Source organism: Eurytemora carolleeae, unplaced genomic scaffold, assembly GCF_000591075.1.
Source record: "Eurytemora carolleeae unplaced genomic scaffold, Eaff_2.0 scaffold192, whole genome shotgun sequence".
Classification (NCBI taxonomy): Eukaryota; Metazoa; Arthropoda; class Copepoda; order Calanoida; family Temoridae; genus Eurytemora; species Eurytemora carolleeae.
Genome location: NW_019396100.1, coordinates 248921 through 271692, shown reverse-complemented (window position 1 = coordinate 271692; position 22772 = coordinate 248921). Strand labels below are relative to the sequence as shown.

Below are 22772 nucleotides of genomic sequence, written 5' to 3'. Positions count from 1 at the left end.
GAACTGCTTTGACAAATGAACAACAATAAATTTGTCATTATTTTGATTATCTTCATTTTTCCTGTTTTCTCCTTGTCAGCTTGTATTTACAGCATCAAGTTTTCTAGCCATATGCTTCATAGTTTATAGCATCCTATTTCTCCAAGCCTCTCTCCCTCCCTCACCCCGCCTTCTCCCCCCCCCCCCCTCTCCTCCCCTCCTCCTTCTCCACAAATTATATATTACTTCTGAGAAATCTAACCGTATGTTGATTCAACCTGACCAAACACTTCACACTTTCAATGAAAGCAATAAAAATAAAAAATAGAAAAATTTAAACCTCGGCCCTTAACACTTCAATTTATTTATTTTACGATTTGAATATCATTATTTATTTTTGCTAGTTCATTCTAAAATTAGTATTACATAAAGTATCCTTAAAAAACGGAAGTATTTTAATCAAGATGGTTCCTTCTTTCCTTTTATGTCCTCGTGTAGCTCTGAAATTCTGAGTTCTAGACGACAAAGTGCGAAGGATATAAAATATAACTTTTACCAAAAAATCTCATATTTCTCGGTTAAGAATGAAATTAAAGATAAAATTAATTCAAGACCTTGGTAAGTTTGTTCTCCTTCATTTAAACAAACATTTGGATTAATTATGGTGCATGAATAACCCTCCGCCCCACCCCTTTAAACTATTGGATTAATATCCTATGTTCTTCAACATACAACCTAGATCTATTTATTCATAAATCTTTCAAACAGAAACCCTGCCACACCCCAACAACCTTCGTGGTAGCAGAATTCATTGGAAACTTTTTGTTCTATTTTCACGATATTATTTCATTGCATTGACTACTGTTTAAATATGCAGTGAGGACCAACAAAAATTATCATTGTCCTCACTCTTTTTTTATTGAAAATATCACGAAGTATTTTGTAACTGTGTTATCTCTGAAAATTATCCCAGAAAAATTTAATTTGGGCTTTTTATTATTTATCATTGTTTGATATATTTGATCAGTTTTAGCTCTCGTAAGCCTCGCTTTTCAATGTTTATTGTTCATAGACGTACTTTCCTCTCCTGAGATGTAAGTAAAAAATGTCAAAAATATTTTTTTACAGTTCTTAAAAACATATTATTTTGTTTCTCAAAATTAAATAATTTACAGAAATAAATAGAATTTTAAACTGGGGGTCAACTGTGTGAGCGTAGCAAGTATCCTTTCTCCATGGGCGTCAGCGCGCGCAAGAGTTGAGTTTTGTGCGCTCTGTTTTCAGTTCTTCTGTGCACACTGGACACAACTCACTGTGAATCAAATCATGTATATTTCAGCTCACGATTCTTGTGCACAGTTTATATATTTACCGCACACTATATAGCATCCTTTTGTACGTGTGATCACATTTATCAAACTTTTGAGATATCAAGTCTAAAATCCTCTAGTAGAAAATATTTAAATCCCCAACATGTGTGATAGTGACAACAATTTGTTTGCATTTTTTGTGTTTCTGCATTTCGGCATTTTTAGCTTACGGATAAAACTTTAAACATTTAATCTCAGCTCCGTGACAATTATTTATTGTTTTCTGCGTCATGATTTTGTAATTAAAGTGATTTTCCTCACTAGTTTAGTTTGCTGGTATTTAGTGTTAATTCTGTAAATTAGCGGTAAATGTCAGGTTTAATGAACAAGCGCAGGGTCAGGTTCAGAACATTTGATATCTTTTATTAGTTCAACCTGTAGTAGTCAGGGTCATTAGTTGATTTACTAGTAGTTTCATTATAATCAAATAAACAAGAAGATTTCCTGGTAGTTTCATTATATTCAAATATACCAGAAGATTTCCTGGTAGTTTCATTATTGTCAAATATGCCAGAAGATTTCCTGGTAGTTCCATCATAGTCAAATATACCAGGAGATTTCCTTGTAGTTTCATTATTGTCAAATATACCAGAAGATTTCCTTGTAGTTTCATTATAATTAAATATACCAGAAGATTTCCTATTAGTTTCATTAAAGTCAAATATACTAGGAGATTTCCTATTAGTTTCATTATAGTCAAATATGTTAGAAAAATTCCTTGTAGTTTCTTTATAGTCAAATATACCAGGAGATTTCCTTGTAAACTAGAATATTTTCTTGGTTATAGCATAAGAAAATAGTTAATTTCTTTATGGTCCTCAGAGATTTCCTTGTAGTTTCATTATAATTAAATATACCAGAAGATTTCCTATTATCATTATAATTAAATATACCAGAAGATTTCCTATTAGTTTCATTAACGTCAAATATACTAGGAGATTTCCTATTAGTTTCATTATAGTCAAATATACCAGGAGATTTCCTTGTAAACTAGAATATTTTCTTGGTTATAGCATAAGAAAATAGTTAATTTCTTTATGGTCCTCAGAGATTTTTCAGCAATTTCATTTAAGGAAAATAATTTCTTTTCTATTTTTTATTAAATATCCTAGATTTATGGACCTAATCGACGGAATTCTTAATCATTTATTCCCAAGTTTAATGGAAAGGAATTTTGTTTTTGACACAAACTCGGATTTTAAATACCGATATATTTGCAACCAGATGTAGTAGACCTTTGATATTTCAAACTATGAATTCTGTTTTATAAAATTGTCAATATCTAGAATATCGAAGGTTTATACCATCAGACTGCAAAGATATAAGGAATTACTAATTTTAGATAGAGGCCAAAACTCTGTTCCTTTAAGTTGAATGATTTCTTAGTTTGTTGGCGATGATTTCCAACCTGATTGGTGATAACATTGAAATGACTGATTTCCTAATTTTATGTTTATTCAAATACAAATTACTGAATTCTTAATTTTTGGAAATCTACATCAATGATATTCTTTTTGTTGCATAAAATTTAACCCTTTTTCCCATATATTTGTATGAAACTAAAATTATCCATTACAGATAGAATAGAAGGTCTTCAAAGGAGTAAAATTCTTCTCCTTGGCCTAGGTTGAGAAGGTTGCGAAGGTGTCTGACTAGAGAATATATTTGGCGTCTATTTCATATTGAAATGAGTTGTATTATTCAAGGATCGTTATTAGTTACATTGATACATTATTAGATACGGTGGTTCAGTGTTTATTACATGGTGTTAAGATTAAACTGAGTTGATTTTCTATCAACACTGATTAACTTCTGGGCGTTATAGGTGTTGCCACAAGTATTCCAAAGAGAAGCTTTTAGCGTCCCAAGTTTTTCTGAAGCACCCGTTTAATACTTTATTGTGCATATTTAAGTAATAGTTTGCATTTAAACTGTCTGTATAAGGTTTCATACTGTTTTTATTGGGTTTAGCAGGAAAATGTTGGCCCTTATTGTTCATAGACGTACTTTCCTCTCCTGAGATGTAAGTAAAAAATGTCAAAAATATTTTTTTTACAGTTCTTAAAAACATATTATTTTGTTTTGTATGGGATAGAGATAAGAACTGCACATTTCGATAGTTCTAGATGATTCAGAGTTAGACTAGAACTTTTGGTGACAGATGTACCAGAAACCATTCTACTCAGGGTACTCTTAATTCTTGGTGGAGGGGGGGGGGTATACCATATCATCATCATATCAACTTCATAACCTCAAGCTTCCTTAATCACTTTATCACTTTCATTCTAGAGGTTCATCGAGGTTTTCATGCATAGTTTCTGTTGTAGATTTATATCCCTTATTTCTTGATTTAAATCATTGTTTTGTTTGTTTTGGTATTAGGATTTAGTCTTAAATACATGTCCTGGGTTTGCTGGTTCTGCTCTCAGCTTTAGCATCCTGGCTTAGTTACAAGCTCATGATTTGTGGTTAAACTATCATTATTTAGTTCAGATTCAGCTCTTGTTAGTTCAGGGATCCTGATTAAGAGCATCTAGTTCAGATTCAGCTCTTTTTAGTTCAGGGATCCTGATTAAGATCTCAGTTCAGGCATAATGGTTCAGCTCTTTGCTCTGGGTCCCTGGTTCAGCTGTTAATTATCAATGGATCCGGTCCTCCCACCTTAGATACACAGATTGAAACCCTCCACGTCTTTTATCCACCCTAAACCCACCAATAAATACATTCAGTTTATATTTTGTTTAATCTTTCATTTTACATCTATGCATTGTGCGAATACACCAACAATTGAATATAAATCTATTCATCGATATAGAGTTTGTCACTTTTAAATGTCCGTAAGAGTTAAGCCCGTAAGGAGATAAGTCGATTTAGAGCATTTAATTACTTTTTTTTTGAAAAGAAAATCAGTTTTGTTCCATTTCCATGTATTTTCTTGCTTTTGTTTTAATTTGATTAATTCTTGATTATTGAGTTGCGAACTAGTGAATTCTCCTTGTATTTTAGAAATAATTTGATATTTACCTCGACCAAATATTTTACAATGCTAGCGAATACAATTATGGTAGACATGTTTTAATAGTCAAGNACTATTCTGTATTATTTATCTTAATTTTGATCATATTATGTTAAGTATTTTTATACTCTTAACTATGAATTCTCTCCGGGGGTGTTTAAACACTGCAGTATCCAGAGCCATCTATGATTACATTTCTCCATAAATGGGATTATTTTTATTATTGTAAGATATCTAAACTGGACTATATTTTACGTAACTTTTATAATATTTCTTTTTCAAGTTTTCCATGTTATTATTTTCAATTAAATCCTCCCAAACTCTTAATTAAGAAGATAATTAATTTTCTAAATTAATTTAATTTCGGACCGAAGGCCAGGATAGATAGTATCTGCAGGGTAGATGAATACAGGATAGATTTCATCCATAAATATATCCTTGTCTTAGTTTGGAATTAAATCATTCCTTGACAGGGATTTGGGAATCCATTTAAACCTTGTAGAAAACTGTTTTGATGGGGGTTCTTAATTTAACAGAGCCATGTTTTCTCATTATGAACTCAACTGGTTAGTAATACTTTTTTTCTTGTTGGTTTTTGTTAATTGATTTAAGTTTAATCAATTTTACTGAAGGAGGAGCTGAACTAAATACTTATCTTTCTATCTTATAATTAATTCAAAACTTTTCTCTTATCATTGCTGGCTGTCTAAAATAGATTATTAATTTGAACATATTTTTTATGCCTTACAGTTTCTACAGTTTCAATTGTGTAGTTTGTTAAGGAATATTATAGTTTTAAAACACTAGTAACATATGTTTCCAAATATTTATAGATCTAGATATATATATATAATTATAAGGATAGATAGATAGATAAATAGATAGATAGATAAATAGATAGATAGATAGATAGATAGATAGATAGATAGATAGATAGATAGATAGATAGATAGGCATACAAACAGACCATTAAATTTCTGTAAAAAGATAGAGTGTTAGTTATTTAGGTGCTGATGAGGGAAGAAGGGGAGCTGATGAGGGAGGTAGGGGAGCTAATGAGGGAGGAAGTGGGGCTGATGAGGAATGGGCATGGGATAATGAGAAAGGTAGAGGGACAGATAAGGTATGTGGAGCATGTAATGAGCAATAGAGGACTAATAAGGGATGGAAAAATACTTATGAGGGAGGGAATGGTGCTCTCTGTAGATAAAAAGAAGGGACTGATAAGGATGAGGAATGAGGAGGGCTAATTAGTGCTCTTCAAATAAACTTCTAAAACAAATAAAAAGGTTTAAATATTAAAATTTAAATATTCTATTCCCATAGAAACTGATAAAATTCTAATTTTCCAAATCCTATATCTTTGTGGCCTGATTTACTTTTTAACTCCCCCCCCCCCTAAATTCCTCGCCCCCTTCCTTTTCCATCTCCTTAATCCAATGACAAAAACATCTAATTGACACTCAGTCCATTCCTTGGTACCTAGTATAACAAGTAGCTTTCAAGCTTGATTTGGGGTCTCCGTTCCTAGTCATACCTAGACCAGTGTTTAATTCTCTCAAGGTTGGAAAACAACACTGTATGGTTTATATTTCTCATGGATAGGTTGTATTAGATGAAAATTGAATATGATACTGAATATAATGAAGGTTGGAAAACAACACTGTATGGTTGAAATTTCTCCTGGATTGGTTGTATTAGATGAATATTGAATATGATACTGAATATAATGAAGGTTGGAAAACAACACTGTATGGTTAAAATTTCTCCTGGATTGGTTGTATTAGATGAATATTGAATATGATACTGAATATAATCAAGGTTGGAAAGGTTGTATTCTAGAAGATAAAAGACAATGTAAAGTTTAAACAATGGGGTTCAATGTAATGGATCTTCTCACTTGGTAATATCCAACATTCATTCTCTAGATTATCAGCACATACTAGCGTACATTTAAATACGCATAGCCCGCTACTACGCATATATTATCCTCCTAATTTATCTTCCAAGTTAACATAATTCTCATTCACTATGAACACTCTGGGTCTACAAGGATGTTATTTTAATTCCAATAATATTATTTTTATGATTTTTAGAAAAAATGGTTCTACAAAGCTCCTCACAATGGTTTATCCAGTGGGATATAGTTATAAAATAATCTTGGTTTGAAACCTATGATATAAAATGTTTATCACCTATGACCGGGGAATACCCGCTAAAATAGGACTTACAAAAATAAGCCGAAGAACCAAAATTTTAGTCTATGGTAAGTTTTGCGGCTTGTCTGTGAAGTGGTTTTATAATTAATGAAAATATTGCAAGTTTAAGATTTGATGTTTAGATGCATAATTAATTGATTTTTATCCAGGATTTGTTCCACGTCCCACCCGACTTGATTTCGACCAGGGGAATGATGTACAGAGCAGCGGAGTTGAAGATAACCTTTCTCAGCAGACACAGTCATCCTATTCATCCCAACAGTCCCATCCGTCCTACTCAACCCAGCAGAGTAACTCCTCCTACTCCTCGACTCCGACCTATCACGTCCCGGAGAAACGACAAGCCCCGCCTCCTCCAGTTAAACCCCAGCAGGACTTCAATACAATCAATAAAAATAAGGTTCAGGTGAGACAAATAGTTTTTTTAGGGGACTGTTTACAAAAGTGGATGTCGATTATCGATCTGCGACAGATAAACGGTCTAAGTTTTTACGGTGTGAATCGCGTATGACACTCAAGGATCACTTCAAATCCCTTTAAGAAAATTTTAATGGAGTTGCGAAGAATAATTTGTTTTTAGACTCAGCTGAATTCAAGTGGAGGGGATCAAGTTGAGAGGGGGGCGGGGTTTAATCTAAAGTTCTGAGGCCTGCACTGTCAACCTTTCTGTTTTAAAACTTGAACAATTTAAAATTTTCTGCATGAATGGATCGATCAACATAAGCAACAGCTGCAAAAATTATTGAATGTGACGTTCTTGCTATTTGCATAGATTTCCATTTGTTAGCAGTTAGTTAACCATTCACAGAATTCAAATTTACAATTCGCACTAATATTATTCTGTCTGCGGCAGTTTTTGCTGAATTTTCAAAATAAACGAATGCTCAGAATAANTGGGCAAGAAATATGTTTTATAAGAATTTGCCATTTTGGATTTTGCTATGTTGTTTTCTTGTTTGTTTAAGTCTCCAAGATAGATTCAAAATATTACTATTTGCTTCGCAAACTATTCGATCCTTGTGCTAGTTCACAATTTTTTTCTCTTTTGTACTTTTTTGTCGGCGGATGCGATTAAAATGAAAAAGACCAAGACGCTGTAAGTTTAACGAATTATTACACAAAACGCAATTGATGAAACCGAACGCATCGTGTCCGAGGGTTAGGGTGTTCAATATTTTTTCATTATTTTCGTTTTAAACGAACATTTAAACTTAAAGAACTATTCTGAAAGATTTGTACAATTCAAAATCAGAAAATTCACAATTGAAACAAGTTATATTTTTGTTTCCCTAAAACTCCTACCTTGAATTTAAATTATTTGCATTTCATTGTTTTCCATGTTTATTTTGTATTCTGCAAACAAACCTTGAGACAAACCTAGAATAATCTTCACTTTTTAAACAGAATCTATTTATGCGTTTAAAGTAGTATAATTCTGTTCGCTTTAAGATTTAGACGTGTTAAAACTATTTTTCAATGAAGAAAAAAGCTAGAGCTATTACTGAATCAGTATTGATGCATGCCAGTGAAACTGGAATTGGAAAAAATCTCTGTTTTAGGCATTACGTTGAAATTTAGCGCCCACACACAAACTCAAGTGGTCAGAAAGGACCGCGCAGTTGTTAAAGCCGCCATTGAAACAACTAAAACTAATTTATAAATTCACAATACTCACGTGGAACAAATATAATTTGATCGGGAAGTTGTTCTTTGACTCATTCTTCTTCCAGATGGGATTGATTTAGGATTTATTTAAGATTAATTGATATGTCCCTGGACCCTAATCCCTGACCAGGGTTTTACATTTCTCTGTAGATATTTCTGATTTTCATCATTCTAATCCGAGTTCCTCTTTCTCATTTTGATAAACGTGTATTACTGGGCAGAATTGATAATTCTCCTCCATCCTTGTTAGAATTTAAAATATGGACTAATTACATCGGTTTATTATTATCGATCCTATTAATTACTGATAAAGATTTAAATCCTTAATTTCTAGTTTACAATCCTATCTTCCTTTCGATTCTTTCTTTTAAGGGTCTACAGAGTTCAGAGGCCGAATTTGATGAATTTGAGCCGCGGCTTAAATCCGCCAAAAAACCGGTTTTAATTTAGCGCCGGCTTAAATCTTGCAACATTTAATACGATTTTAAGTGGAATCAAATTCAACCATATTTAAGCCGCGTCTTAAATTAAGCCGCAGCTCAAATTCTTTAAATTCGGCCTCAGATTCTTTTCATATATTTATTTCTGGCCAAATTCATAATTTTCCCCTCAAAATACTGTTAGTGACAGAAATTAAACTCTTATTATGTTGCGAACCTTTGATATTTTTATCATAAAACTTCTTATTCAAGTCAAAAGTTGCGCCCTGGAACAAATGGTAAAAATATATCTGTTTATCTTGTTATTTAAGTAAATCCAATTATCCCGGAGAGAGTTTCTTTATCAAAATATTTCCTTATAAGGAAAATATTTCTACAGTAGAGAGTGCAGGTGTTCAGGGATCAATCTGTCTTTAAACACGTTTCAATCCTTACTCTCCAACCTTGACAGGCGATGATTGTCTTAATCCGCTGGTGTTGAACTAAGTAGTGTCCAAAAATACGACGAATTTCGATTTAAAATCATTATAAGGGTTAAATTTAATCGAATTACTAAGCGATCCAAGGTTAGAAATAACTGAAATTCTTCTCAACTCTAGTTGTTTGGTCAATTATGACTATGTTTTGGATGATATGAAAATAATTTGTTGACACTCTTCACTACCTAAGATTATCTCCATTATACCATGGACGAATTAGTTGATTATAGTTCGGTTCCGCCAATTCATGAAGATACATTTAGATAATCTTCATGATTATCTCTTTTTATTTAGATTATCACAGGTTTAACAAATATTTTATTTTTCCAGGAGTTTGAGTCCTGGAACCTGGGCCAGGAGCCAAGTCGTCATGAACCTGCCCGTCAGGGATCAGGGAATAGAAACCAAAAACCTGAGACAAATCGTCCTGTTGTCCTACCTCAACCTGACACCTTCCAGATGGACGAACCTTTCATCGACACGTCTCACTACAAGACCTCGAGGGTAGTGATCACCCCCGGGACCCCCACCGAGCCCACCTACGAGCTGGAAAAGAAGGGTCACACCTCCGTGATCCGTGTTTCCTATCCTGGACCTGAATCCGTCCAGCCGCCTACTCCTGAACCTGCTCAGAGCTTCCATAGACAGAGAGACTCTCCTAGTGCGCAGCATCGTCCGAGTCTGCCTCTCCGTCAAGATTCAGCTATGGGATTGGAGAGTTTTCATTTCGTCGCAGTTCTTGGTCGTGGACATTTTGGAAAGGTAAGTCAGACCGCTTTTAAGTGTGTGTAACCATAGAGTTCGACTCGACTAATCCATTAAATATAATGATATTAAAATCATGTTCCACATTCAAATATCTGATCAATGTTAAATTGACTTGAAAAAATGGTTATCTTAAAGCAATAAGTTACCACCTTACTCTCCAATACGGGATTTATATCTTTGATAGGATAAATGCCTTTGTCCTCGATATCTTTTAGTTCCACAGAACACGATTTTTTGATGGACTAAATACTCTTCACCAGAAACTTATCCGATTTAGTTCTATTTAACCACTGTTAAACTTATTTTATTTTCAAAATAGAAATTGATTGTCACGCTTGATGCCCTTGATATAGATTGGGTCCTGCATCTGGTGTTAATATCATTTCTCGCTATAAATAACTGAGAGTTAGACCCAGGGTTTAGGATGTGAGAGTTTTATCCTCCACTCTGCGCTGGAAAGAGTAAATTGGGGACGTAGAAACCCCGCAATTATCTCTCATCTGTTGCTAAAACTGATAAATATCTCGTCTGACGTAAAAGACGGATTGGAGTCGGATAGATGAAAGTTTACTTAATTTAATAGGTTCCGTCCAGTTTACTTAATTTAATAGGTTCCGTCCAGTTTACTTAATTTAATAGGTTCCGTCCAGTTTACTTAATTTAATAGGTTCCGTCCAGTTTACTTAATTTAATAGGTTCCGTCCAGTTTACTTAATTTAATAGGTTCCGTCCAGTTTACTTAATTTTATAGGTTCCGCCCTATTTTGATGCTGATCAGGATTTGGATCAATGATGTAAAAAAAAAATCCGGACCCAGCTCATGAATATTTTTTCTTTTTTTAGAAGGGAAAGCCCTACTTTTACCATTTAGAGGTCAGAAGATATCATAAATTGGCACTTTAAGATGTGTGTGTTGAGAGTGAATAGTTTTTGTATGTTACTTGGACCCGCATATTGATGCGGATCCTCCGGATCCGGATCACTAGTTAAAACCATATCTAGAGAAAATTGTTTGAGAACGAATTAATCTCCTAGAAGAATCTCTAGGAAAGAAACCTGGTCTCGGAACAGTAAGGTTCAGAGAAGAATGCAGATCTGAGAGAATTCCGAGCCCTGGATGTAAAGATAGTTTACTAAGAATACATTACGGATAGAATTCATAGGTCTCATCTCAATCCAATTAAGTTCAAAAGGCTCCTAGGCAACAAAGGGGGAGGATGGGAATACAATTGGTCACAACTCACAAGTATCATTTAGTTTAAAAGATGGAACAATCATAAGTTCAAAGTTATAGACACTGAAAACGAGTTAATAAATGCATTATGCAAAAATCAGTTGAGGATCTATTTCATTGGAACACGGTACAAAATCGCATAGAATTGAACATGAGTTAGAAAATTAAAATAATGATTAAATGTCTTAATTACATAGAATCAATGAAAGAGAAAAAATGATGATCAAAAGGTGGTAAAAATAGAAAGAACAAATGTCAATGATGTAAGAGTCAAAACAAGAGAAATCAACGGGATCAGAATGTTAAATTTTTAAAGAACATGCGGCTTTAACATTTATGATTGGTGTCCTAATGAATCAGTGGAGGGGTGGGACGACATAACCCGACAATAATTCTTGAACAGAACGAGAAAGTTAAATGAATAATGGTCTAGAACCCACACAATATAATTCATCAGGAAATGCATTTATCAAACGCCGCAATTTTTAATACTGTACACAAGCTGATAGAAAAGGTGTAGATAATATCTTGGAAATCTACGAAAACAAGTTATAGTCTAGTATTAACTGTTAATAAACTGATATTTTCACGAATTCAAAGCGAGGAACTTATGAATGAGAAGAATTTAAACCACATAACCTTGACTATAACTTTTGAATCCCATGAGTTAACTTTAATAGACATGTAAAGATTGATACTGAACTCTTGTCGATTAAACTTTAAATAATGGTGACCTCGAGAGACTGGTAGTTAAATGAATGAATTATAATTTTCAATCACAAGCTTAACACATTCTACCTTTCAAAAGTTTCCGAATCCGACTGGTTTAAATTTTTAAACCAATGAGATTAAAAATACTTATTCTGTAAACAACATTTCAACTAAACTGCAAATTACCATGAAACTTATAAGGAATCGGATTACAGAAAAGATTTGGACGTCAGATTTTTTGTTAAAGATTTGAATATATCCAGAGTAGAAACTTTTTATTTGAGGATTTTGTCTGTCAGACCACACAAGACACGGATTAGTTCTTTCTAGAGATTATCAATTCAAAAGTTGATGCCTGATCAACTGTATCTTAATCATCTATGTTTCTAGGTTATACTGGCGCGGTACAGAAACACAGGCGAATACTTTGCGATCAAAGCACTGAAGAAAGGAGATATTATCGCCAGGGACGAGGTTGAATCATTGCTAGCGGAGAAAAGAATTTTCGAGGTCGCTAACTCAATGCGGCATCCGTTCCTTGTCAACCTTTTCTCATGCTTCCAAACAAAGGTTTGTCATATTTTTAACATTTTGTTTCTTATTTTTATACTTTTTTAAAAGAAATTTTATAAAAATGTTTTCTTAAGATATGAACATTAATTGTGGTGTTAAAATTTTTCATACACAGGAAATATTTTTTTAAGCACTACACTATTTTTCACACTTAGTTCTCAGTGACGCAAAGGTTGGGGGGATCTGAGGTATGCATTCCCTGTAAAATCGTAACTAATGAGACAATATTGTAGAGCCATGTTTGCTTCGTAATGGAGTACGCTGCTGGTGGAGATCTAATGATGCACATTCACGCAGACGTGTTCACAGAACCTAGAACTGTATTCTACACTGCTTGTGTGGTTCTAGGTCTCCAGTATCTTCATGAAAACAAAATTATTTACAGGTATTAACACTGTTTTTTGTTTGAAATTCTCTCGCACAATATTTCCTAGTTTGTTTTTATATCATTTATGCAGAATATTTTTTTGTGTTTGGCCCCTTTTCGTAAAACTTTGATATTAATTAATCTGCTGATGATATCATGAAACTAGAAGATTAAAGATATCTGTTTAATCTCTGCACTAAGATTGATTTGTGCTGCTCTGAGACATCTTGGTTCTTGATCTCTGTCCCTATTAATCAAAGTCCTGCTTTGTAAAGTCAAACGTGTTTTAAAATGATATTTGCATTCTATGTCAAACAAAACATTCTTTTGATAAAACATTTCTTTTAGGGATTTAAAACTTGACAACCTGCTCCTTGATACAGAGGGATACGTAAAAATTGCGGATTTTGGTCTGTGTAAGGAGGGAATGGGATACGGAGACAGGACGGGAACTTTCTGCGGAACTCCGGAGTTTCTGGCTCCTGAGGTTCTCACCGAGACATCGTACACCAGAGCCGTGGACTGGTGGGGACTAGGGGTTCTTATATTCGAGATGTTGGTTGGGGAGTCACCGTTCCCCGGAGACGATGAAGAGGAGGTGTTTGATTCTATTGTAAACGATGAGGTTCGATATCCTAGATTCCTCTCCCTCGAAGCTATTGCCATCATGAGAAGGGTAAGAATATTGTAACAGACATTTTTAAATAACATCTTTAGTTTTTCCGAGATTTTTATTTTAAAATCCTAAAATATGTTTTATCAATTATGTTATAATCAATTTTGAATTGAATTAATGTTTTATTAAATTTGAAGATGCTAAAATATGACTCAATTTAAGATTCTTAAATTATGATTCATAAAATTTTAAGATTCTATGAAATAAGATTTATTTAATTGTAAGACCATAAAATATGAATTTTAAAAATTCTTAAGAACGGGCCTGAAACATGATTTTTTCAATTTGATGATCCAAATTTATTTATTTTTTAGTCAACTTTAAGGTTCTGAAAATCCTAAAATATTATTTATTCAACCATGAGATCTTAGATTAGATTTGTAAGGACGAATGTTGTGTTTAGTTGCTCCGGAAGAGTCCTGACCGAAGGTTGGGAGCTACGGAGCGGGATGCTGAGGATGTGAAGAAACAAGCCTTCTTCAGAAACGTCAACTGGGAGGATCTCTTGAAAAGAAAAATTCCGCCGCCATTTGTCCCAACTATTGTAAGTACAATTATCTCTCTCACTCACAGTGCTTAGGATCCATTTCAGTTTGATGCGGATCCGGATCCTAGATCCGTCCAGTAACAAATCGAGAAAAAATTGTTTTTCCAAATTTATGTATCATTCAATGACAAAGGTTTAGAAAGTTTAAACTTATATTTGTTGGGGGGGGGGGGGGGGAGGAGGGAATTCGTTGTTTTGGTTGAATCCGGATCAAGGTAGCTAACAGTTCCGATCTGGATCATTAGCACTGCTTAGTGCTCATCTAAAAAATTATATTTCCAATGGGGTCAATTTTCAATCATTTTCTGTAAAGCATATTAAATATTTAAATCCTAACGATTAATAATCTCCATCTGTTCCCACTTGGTTTATAACTAAGCATATGTTCTAGGGCGGGCTGGAGGATGTTTCTAATTTTGATGAAGAGTTTACGTCTGAGAAACCAAAGCTTACTCCGCCCAAGGAGGCGAGAGAACTAACCAGTGATGAACAACTTCTCTTTCAAGATTTTACCTATCTAGCAGACTGGTGTTAATATCATCCACCTGGCTTAACTCAGCTATGATGGTTGATCTTTATGTTAGATTTACAGCTTCATTACTCAACATCAGTGCTAGATGCATGATTGCTTGTATTGGTTATTCACCTACATAGTTGCCGGTATTGGTTATCCATCAACATGGCTGCTGGTTAGGTTATCCGCTTATATGGCTGGCCATTTTTATATAGAACAGCAACAATAGTTTGATTTCATGGGTTATTTAACTCCGAAAAATAATTAAACTAAAGATATCAACCATAATGGTTGAATAGATTCAGTTCAAAGTGCAATCCTGGGTTAACTTTCAACCCTGACGTAAAGGTAGTACCCGGAGCCTTCAGTAAACCTTCTCTCCTCTTCTAGAAACATTGAGATTCAGTACTTAAATACATCTGGAGGTCTAATGTGAATAACGTCCAGAACTGTCCTTAGTTCAGGAAATCTTCCAAAATGTGAGTTCACCCAAGAACATTATCCCTCTACCTACAGTATATCTAGAAAGAATTCAAACCTTCTCTACACTTCACTGAGTACTTCACCAAAAAGTTGCCTTATTCTGTTCAGAATATTTTCCAAGATTGGTGCTAACTTTAAGGACTTTATTCATGCCTTAACTTGCCTTTGGGCCAATTAGCCCATCACCCCATTCTGTCCAAACTAAATATAGAAACTTCTAATTTGAATTTATATAAGAATATATATAAACACAGTGTTGCAAATATTAATCTAATTATAGCAATATTTGATAATTTTTTAATCGTAAATATGTCTCTAAACAATGTATAGAGAGCAGTACACAGGATGTCTCAAAATAAACTATACTCCACACATCACAACAGCTGATCCTTGGAAATCTTCTAATATTCTTCTGCAGCGCAGAAATAAAGTTTAATTTGTGAATTTGATGCTGACACGTAAAAGAGTATTTTTAAGTTATGCTTGACAAGTAATGTCAATTTTTTAAATAAATGATTTTTGCTGAGAATAGTTGCCCAGTGTATCTGATGGAATAGTAATATTTATTATTTTTGATGAAATATAGAAAAATTGAACCATTGACAATAATACGTATTGAATGAACTCTTTATATATTTAAGCTTCGTGTGAATTATTTAATAAAAGATTCTATTGATTATAATATCGTAAAACTATTTTCAGATGAAACTTATCAATTATGTAAAGTATGAAATCTAAGCTATAGTTCGTAATCTGTAGTTTAATTTCAGATATGTAAATAATGAACTACTTTCTGCGGAGTTGACGAATCTCGAAAAAATGGAATATTCAGATCATATGTGGTGAGATGAATATCAATTTTTGGCATTATATTATTCTTCATTTTTGCTAGCTTCTTACCCACCAACACGAAATTTTTTACGGCAACAAGTTAACAATTTCATTTCTATTATACTAGCTGGGGAACTCAGCTTTGTCTGAAAACGCAACAAAAATTTGAGGCCAGTCGGCCAAGGGGTTCCTGAGTTCTGATCAGATATCAAACCTAACAGAGATTACTACTTAATATTCGTCGAAGAAATGTTTTCTGCACAAAATATTTGTATTTTTAACTCGTAAATTTGGTGTTTTTATTTTTTTTTGTATTTTTTTCATTGAACACTAAATACTCGTTGTTGCTTTTAAGTAGAAATTTTTATATTTGTTTTTATTGACGATTCACAAAGATACTACAGGGTGTCCCAAAAAAAATGGGAATTCAGTGACGAATTTGTATCGTCTTTGTTATGAATTAGCATTGTACCTAATTTCAAAAGCCATAATATTATTATGTCTGCTAGAGCTTATTTTATGAAAAGGGTAAAAGACTGTAAAGATGTGTCTATAATGTCTCCGCAAGATGAACATTGAAGACAGACAAGTTTACTCTGTTTGTATACTGCAATTTTCTTGTTTTACTAAGTACAACTGTATGCAGTCAAAACATAAACAAACAAAATGTAAACATAGCAGACGAAACTCTTACAGATTACAGCTTTCTCAGTAGGTATCACTACACTAAATCAAAGAATTATTTGAAAAGACGATATCGAATTCGTCACTGAATTCCCATGTTTTTTGGGACACCCTGTATTTGATAAGCTGGTTAGCTACTTGTGTGGAACAGACCAGTAATAAAGGCTGATAACCATGGTGCCATATAGGGGTATATATTTTAGTTAAAAAAGATTCTCTGGTTAATATTTGGAAAGGTGCCAGGCAGGTGTAGGTTTCTGCAATTGTATACTAAGCTAAATCTCAATTCCCCCCCCCCCGGGTTGGGGTTTATCCTGAAAATTATACACCCCTATGATTATTAATTATTGTTAAATGGAAAAACGGTTCATATTAACTTTACACACTGAAATATTTCAGCTATGTTCGCACAGAGGAGTTGGAGAAGAAGGCAAGAGAGTTAAATATAGTTCACAGGAGACATTATTCTAAACCTGAGTTTCTCGTCTCTAATCCCAAACAGAGGAAATGGGGTTTAGTGATAACTCCGGAAAATCTGGTTGCTCTGACCATCAGGCGACAAGAGGACCGGCCTCTTAGTGACCTTGAGACCTTACACTGGTTTCTAATGAACAATAGAAAGGAGTGCTTGGCATATCCAATATCAGATAATTTCTCTAGATTGGATCTAGTCCCTTCATTTGTTCCTCTTCTAGACTTCTTAGCGGTGGATTCAGAAAGGTTTGATTCTTGGAAATATCCTAATTCTTCAGAACTTAAACTTTTTCAAAAAAATCGAGGAGTAGATATGCATTCTCTTCAATCTGATGAGGATCGGGTTAATGTTGTGGTTCGGGAGATTGTCGTGGGTTCCGCTACTAAGGAAGATATGGATGAACTTTGGAAGTTTTTTCAGTTTCATCATGAACTTGATCAGTCGGTATTTCCAGGCGGCGCAGTAAGCATAGTAGTCGAAGGAATTACAATACCACAAGGTGATCATGATAGGCTGGTCAAACTATGCGGAACTCGGGGTTATCATGATACCACAGACTCTTTACAACCCGGAGAATCAGTATATAGATTACCTGTTAAAATTCTAATTGGAAATGGATTGCGTTGGTTGATCTCAATAACCTGGCCGGTTGAGAAGTTACACAAGAGTCGGAAGATTTACCGTATCTGGGCTCCGACTCCGGAGAGAGAACTGATCGACTTCCTTTCCGATCTTCCTTCCTCCGTCGGAGTATCAAACACAGACGATATTCCAAATATTATCAAGTTTTATTCAAGTTTTTCTCCGAACTATCCCCTGGAGATGAGACCCTGGCTGAGTCTAAGCACACTAGCTATTGCGTGCGGATGGGAGTTAGCGTGCACCAACGTCAACGCTCTCAGTTTCAGTTTGACCGGCGGATTGCTGGATGACAGGTCATTTCGGGCGGACGGAGAATGGTGTTTGCCTTGGAGCGATCTTCCAACAGAGTTTAAAGTTTTTGCTGTTGGCGATATAAAACTTTGCTACATGGGTTTTATTATTCTCACTGCAACCCTTATCAGAGATACGTTTCCCGATCCAGATTCATTGGGGTTCATTACTCTGGATAAACCTCAGTTTGAATTAACCAGAAAATTTTGTTCATACATCGTACATTCATTCCGAAGACTCAGTGTGAATGAGAAATTGAGAGCTGATCCAGAAACCAAATCTAGATTAGATCTACTAAATTGCATTAGGGAAGATCAATAATTGCTTATTATTTTATTTATTGGATTTTGAGGTTCGGTGGAAGGGAGAGTGGGTTGATTTTAAAATAAAAATAACAAATTTATAAACATTCCCCTAGACAAAGTTTTATTGTTCTTATGTTAGAGAGAGAGATGAGAAGACCGGTTTATTTTTACCTGGAATTCCCCACGGGGTCAAGGTTTGGGGTGAACTTCTTCAATCCTGGCCCGCCCTAACCCTGGGGGGACCCAGATATCTGCTACAGGCAAGGATTCACATCATCCATCAGTACAACGTGCTAACCAGGAGTGAAAATAAGGGTTGGGAGAATTTTTTTGTTCCTGAACTAACCATTTCCATGATTAAATATCTCAGCTTCGGTCGGTCTTTAGAGTCGATCAAAAGTTGTGATTTTAATGACCCAGTACCTATAGATGAACCTGGACTCCTTCATCATATTCTCCTGGGATCTGTTGGACCTCTTAACCCCGCAAGGGTCCAGGTTGAAGATCTGGAAAGGTTGGCGATGGTCCCTCAACGATCTCAAGAAGCTGTTTACTATGAGTGGGCTCGACTTTTCAGTCATAGGATTGTTCAAATAATTAAAAATTCAGTTGGAAAGCTAAAAAGTAGCAGATTACTATCAAATAAAGCTAAAAAACAGTAGCTAACTATCAAATAAAATGTTACTCGTTGAGACAGTAAAGATTGTTTAAAATGCGTTGATATCTGAAAGTACGGATTATTTTAAAAATGAGATTAATAATATCTTTGCATATATACACAAATAACACCGCGTAGTAAAGCTAAAAAACAGCACCTTACTATTAAATAAAGCTTAAAACAGTAGCTAACTAATGTTGCTCGTTGAGACAGTAAAGATTGTTTAAGATCAGTTGATATCTCCCAAAGAACGGATTATTTTGAAATTGAGAATAATAATATTTTTGGATGGATTTGGAGTTTCAGATATTTTCTTGTTAGGGTTTTAATTATTTGAACCTGGTAGGTGTGTGGAGATATTTGAACGTTTGTTGGACCCTGCTGATCCGAACTCAGTAAACCAAAATCCTCTCAAGATTAAGGATCAACTAGAGTTCTACGAACACCTTCGTCTTATGTTCTTCAGGTTGACCGACAAGCAACCAGAGTTGGTTGTTTGGATTGAGGTCCTTCTTCTTGGGAAACTTAACAAAATCTCCCAGAGAGAAATGATGGAGTTTGAGGAGGCTAAGATGATGTTCGAAGCGAGACTGAAAAGGTTTAATTTTCTACAGAATAAAGTAAAAATTGGCTTAGGAACGTGTCGGGCAAATATGAGATTGCCAGATCTTCCCATTCAAAATCCTTTTAAGGAGGAAGAGATCGAAGCTAACCAGAGTTCGGGGAAAAGAAAATACGAGAGTGGCGTGGTCCCTAAGATGAATATTCTATCTCCTGAAAGAGTTGAGTTTCCTGAAAAATTCAGTAAGGGTGAATCTGGAAGAAGAGGCGAGATGGAAAACCCCGGGGCTTTTAATTCTGAAATACCAATAAAAAGGGATAGAAATGAGCCAAAGATGAATGCTAGAGACCGGGATTCGTTCGAACCTAGGGATTTGAATTTCATGAGAAACAATACAAACCGATTGGAAATTCACGGAGCAAACTTCAGTCCACAAGTTGCAGGAAGGATTGATCGACAAGATCACGAGTATAGACTTGAGGAACAGAACCGGGTTGAACCGATGAAATACCCAACAGATAACGTGGATATTGCCAACTCAAGTTTCTGGGATCGACAAGCATACAATAATGGGGGAAGAAATAGAAGATTTGATGAATCCGAGCTGGATGAAGGTTCAAGAGTACGGAGCATGTTCGAACAACAAGATTTAACAGCATCAATTCGGTATAAAGAGATTAGATCTAGAACGGAGGTTGATGATATTTCTCTTCTAGCTCAAAAAGATCGTCGGCAACCATCGATCCCCAGAAACACAGATAGAGGTAGAGTATTTCTACATGAGGAGAACCAAACCGGGTCAAGAGAGTCTGGACGAGGTTCAGAGAGAAGACGAGATCGGGTTAGTAGTGATTCAGATATTGAATGGATCGAAACATAGAGAAAGTAAGAGACGATGTTCTTGAATCTGATCTAAGTTAAAATATGTGAATAATTGTAACATTGTGATTTTTGTTCTTCGTATATGAGCAAATTCGTGTTGTTTGTTTGTGAAACGTATTCAATAAAATAGATGTTACTTATGATGGATCTTACTGCCAATTCAGTGCAGTTTATTTTACACATTTTTATGGCTCACAAAATATATACTTGTTAAGAATGTTCATTCTTATTACATTTTAGGTAAGTTCAACTTGACCATTTTGGGAGCGCCGGGGTTCCAACTAGATGCATCTTGGGAAGGTTCAAATTTAATCCATCTTAAGAAGATCCAAATTTTATCATTTTGGGAGCGCCAGGGTTTCAACTAGATGCATCTTGGGAAGGTTCAAATTTAATCCATCTAGACTTGGTTTAAACTTTATCCGTAATGAGAAGGTCCAAACCTTATCCATCAATTAAGAAGGTATTTTGAAGGTTAAAACAATCCATATCAAGACGGTTCAAACTTAATCTATCTTAAAGAAGATCCAAACTTCATCATTCTGGGAGCGCCGGGATTCCATGACTTCATGCATCTTCAGAAGGTTCTAACTTAATCCATCAAGACTGGTTCAAACTTTATCCAAACAAAATGATAAAAACTAAACATTATCCATCCAATAAGAAGGTTTTTAAACTAATTAAACCTAAGAAGGTTTAAACTTACTTCATCTTTATCAGGTTAAATCGTGCATGCTCCAACAATTAAGGAGATTTTAACAGTAATCAATCTTGAGAAAGATAATAACTTAATTCTCTACTTAGCGAGGTTCAAACTCCAATGTGAGCAGATGGTGCTTAATCTCTATCGCAAGAAAAATATAAACCATTATGCGTAGGACTATAAATTTTATCAATCTTTAAGAGGCTTTGACCCTAAAATTATAACTTCAGTTTGAGAAATTCTTAACTGTATCCGTCCAAGATCCATCTTTTGTGAGAATAATCCATGGATCTACATCCTATAGGGGTTACCAGCAAAGGATGAAACTTCAGAAACGACTTTGCACAAAAGATAAGCTCTTATCTTGAATTAAAAATTCTCTTCAGACTTGTAAGCTTTCAGCGTTTTTGCTAAATAATTTATGATACCTAAAAGTAGCTATATTCAAAGTAGAAAACAGAAGTAAACCTTAAGTTCAGGGGATATTAGTTACAAAACTAACACTTTGTCCATTTCAAACACTGAGTGTTAGAAATGGGCTAAATCCGCAAAGTTATCTTTTTCAAGAATATATTTCTTTAAATGCAAGACGAGTAGAACAAAACTACATTGTTAGAAATGGCTAAAACTATATATTGAAACAATAAATGTTAACTTTAAACTAATGTTAAAGGGACTGAAAAGGAAAAATGAAAGGGGGTATAGGCTGAAAGCTAATCACTTAAGCTCTCGATCGCTACCCATGAAAGTTATATCTGATGTTCCTATCTCGAGAAATTGATTTACAACTTTGTCAAATTTATACGGAAATTAATATATATACAATTTTGTATAAAAGTAGAGGGTTTAAAAAGATCAAATTCAGCAAATATGCAACTAATCTGAAAACATTGATATCCCAGAGAAAGCTAATTGTAACTTAGGTTTACTCCAATTCTAATTTTATATTTCTTATTTCTATTTTTTATAGATATAATTCATAATATTATTTATACCTCCGTATTGCTTGACCAGAAATTCCACCAATGGCAGTGCAGTAAAGTGGTCACATGATACAGCGGAGACACATGACCAGTATACTGCTCTGCCATTGGTGATAGTTCTCGTCACGTGATTTAAGTTTAAGATTTTCAAAATTTTACATATATGAGACTTCTACATTTTTTGTTTTTCATTCTTTTTTCTTGATCATCCATTCCTTGTCCATCCTTCAATCATACTTTGGCTAATTTTGAAAATAAAAATAAATGAAATTTTTGGATGTTTTCTGCTGCTAGCCAAATTGCAGAGGCAGAACTATTTTTTGGATCCCTGTATCTATATTCTATATTCTGAGAGTGGCAAGGTTACTCTCTCCCTTGTTTGTTCCATAACTGCACCTGATATGCAAAATGGGGAGTTGTGATCCCTGAAAACTCTCTTGAGAGGTATCTTCCATGGCAGTCCAGTCCTCACATCTGGTCGAGTAAATACCGGTAGCGTTGTGCATTACTTGTATTCCCACGAGGGGTTAAACTCCTCTTTCAGTGCACCAAGTCAAAGATGAAGTTTTGTTTTAATCTATGCTTCCAGCTTCCCCTGTAGAATACAAGATGCGTAACTAAACTCAGCGCTTCCCCAGCTGTAATTCTGGGACTACATAGTAGGTCCGTTCTGCTAACTAAAATTTTAAATTCACATTTTTGCCTATCATAATTC

General features: G+C 34.5%; 2 protein-coding genes across 3 annotated transcripts in view; both read left to right on the top strand.

The window, feature by feature from the left end:
• Window positions 1–15570, top strand: part of LOC111694950 (serine/threonine-protein kinase N) — a 44083-nt gene extending 28513 nt beyond the window's left edge. For both annotated transcript variants that reach the window (XM_023464036.1, XM_023464035.1), the window contains exons 12-18: window positions 6734–6990; window positions 9499–9930; window positions 12272–12451; window positions 12688–12839; window positions 13170–13497; window positions 13901–14041; window positions 14436–15570. In XM_023464036.1, the coding sequence (XP_023319804.1) occupies window positions 6734–6990; window positions 9499–9930; window positions 12272–12451; window positions 12688–12839; window positions 13170–13497; window positions 13901–14041; window positions 14436–14579 (1634 nt within the window). In that variant the 3' untranslated portion in view covers window positions 14580–15570. The remainder of the gene's footprint in view (window positions 1–6733; window positions 6991–9498; window positions 9931–12271; window positions 12452–12687; window positions 12840–13169; window positions 13498–13900; window positions 14042–14435) is intronic.
• Window positions 15571–15776: 206 nt separating this feature from the next.
• On the top strand, window positions 15777–20512 carry LOC111694951 (uncharacterized). The gene is made up of 4 exons (XM_023464038.1): window positions 15777–15883; window positions 16956–18272; window positions 18409–18852; window positions 19274–20512. The coding sequence occupies exons 1-4, from the start codon at window positions 15861–15863 to the stop codon at window positions 20367–20369; spliced, it is 2880 nt and encodes a 959-aa protein (XP_023319806.1). The 5' UTR covers window positions 15777–15860; the 3' UTR covers window positions 20370–20512.
• The last annotated feature ends 2260 nt before the right edge of the window (window positions 20513–22772 follow it).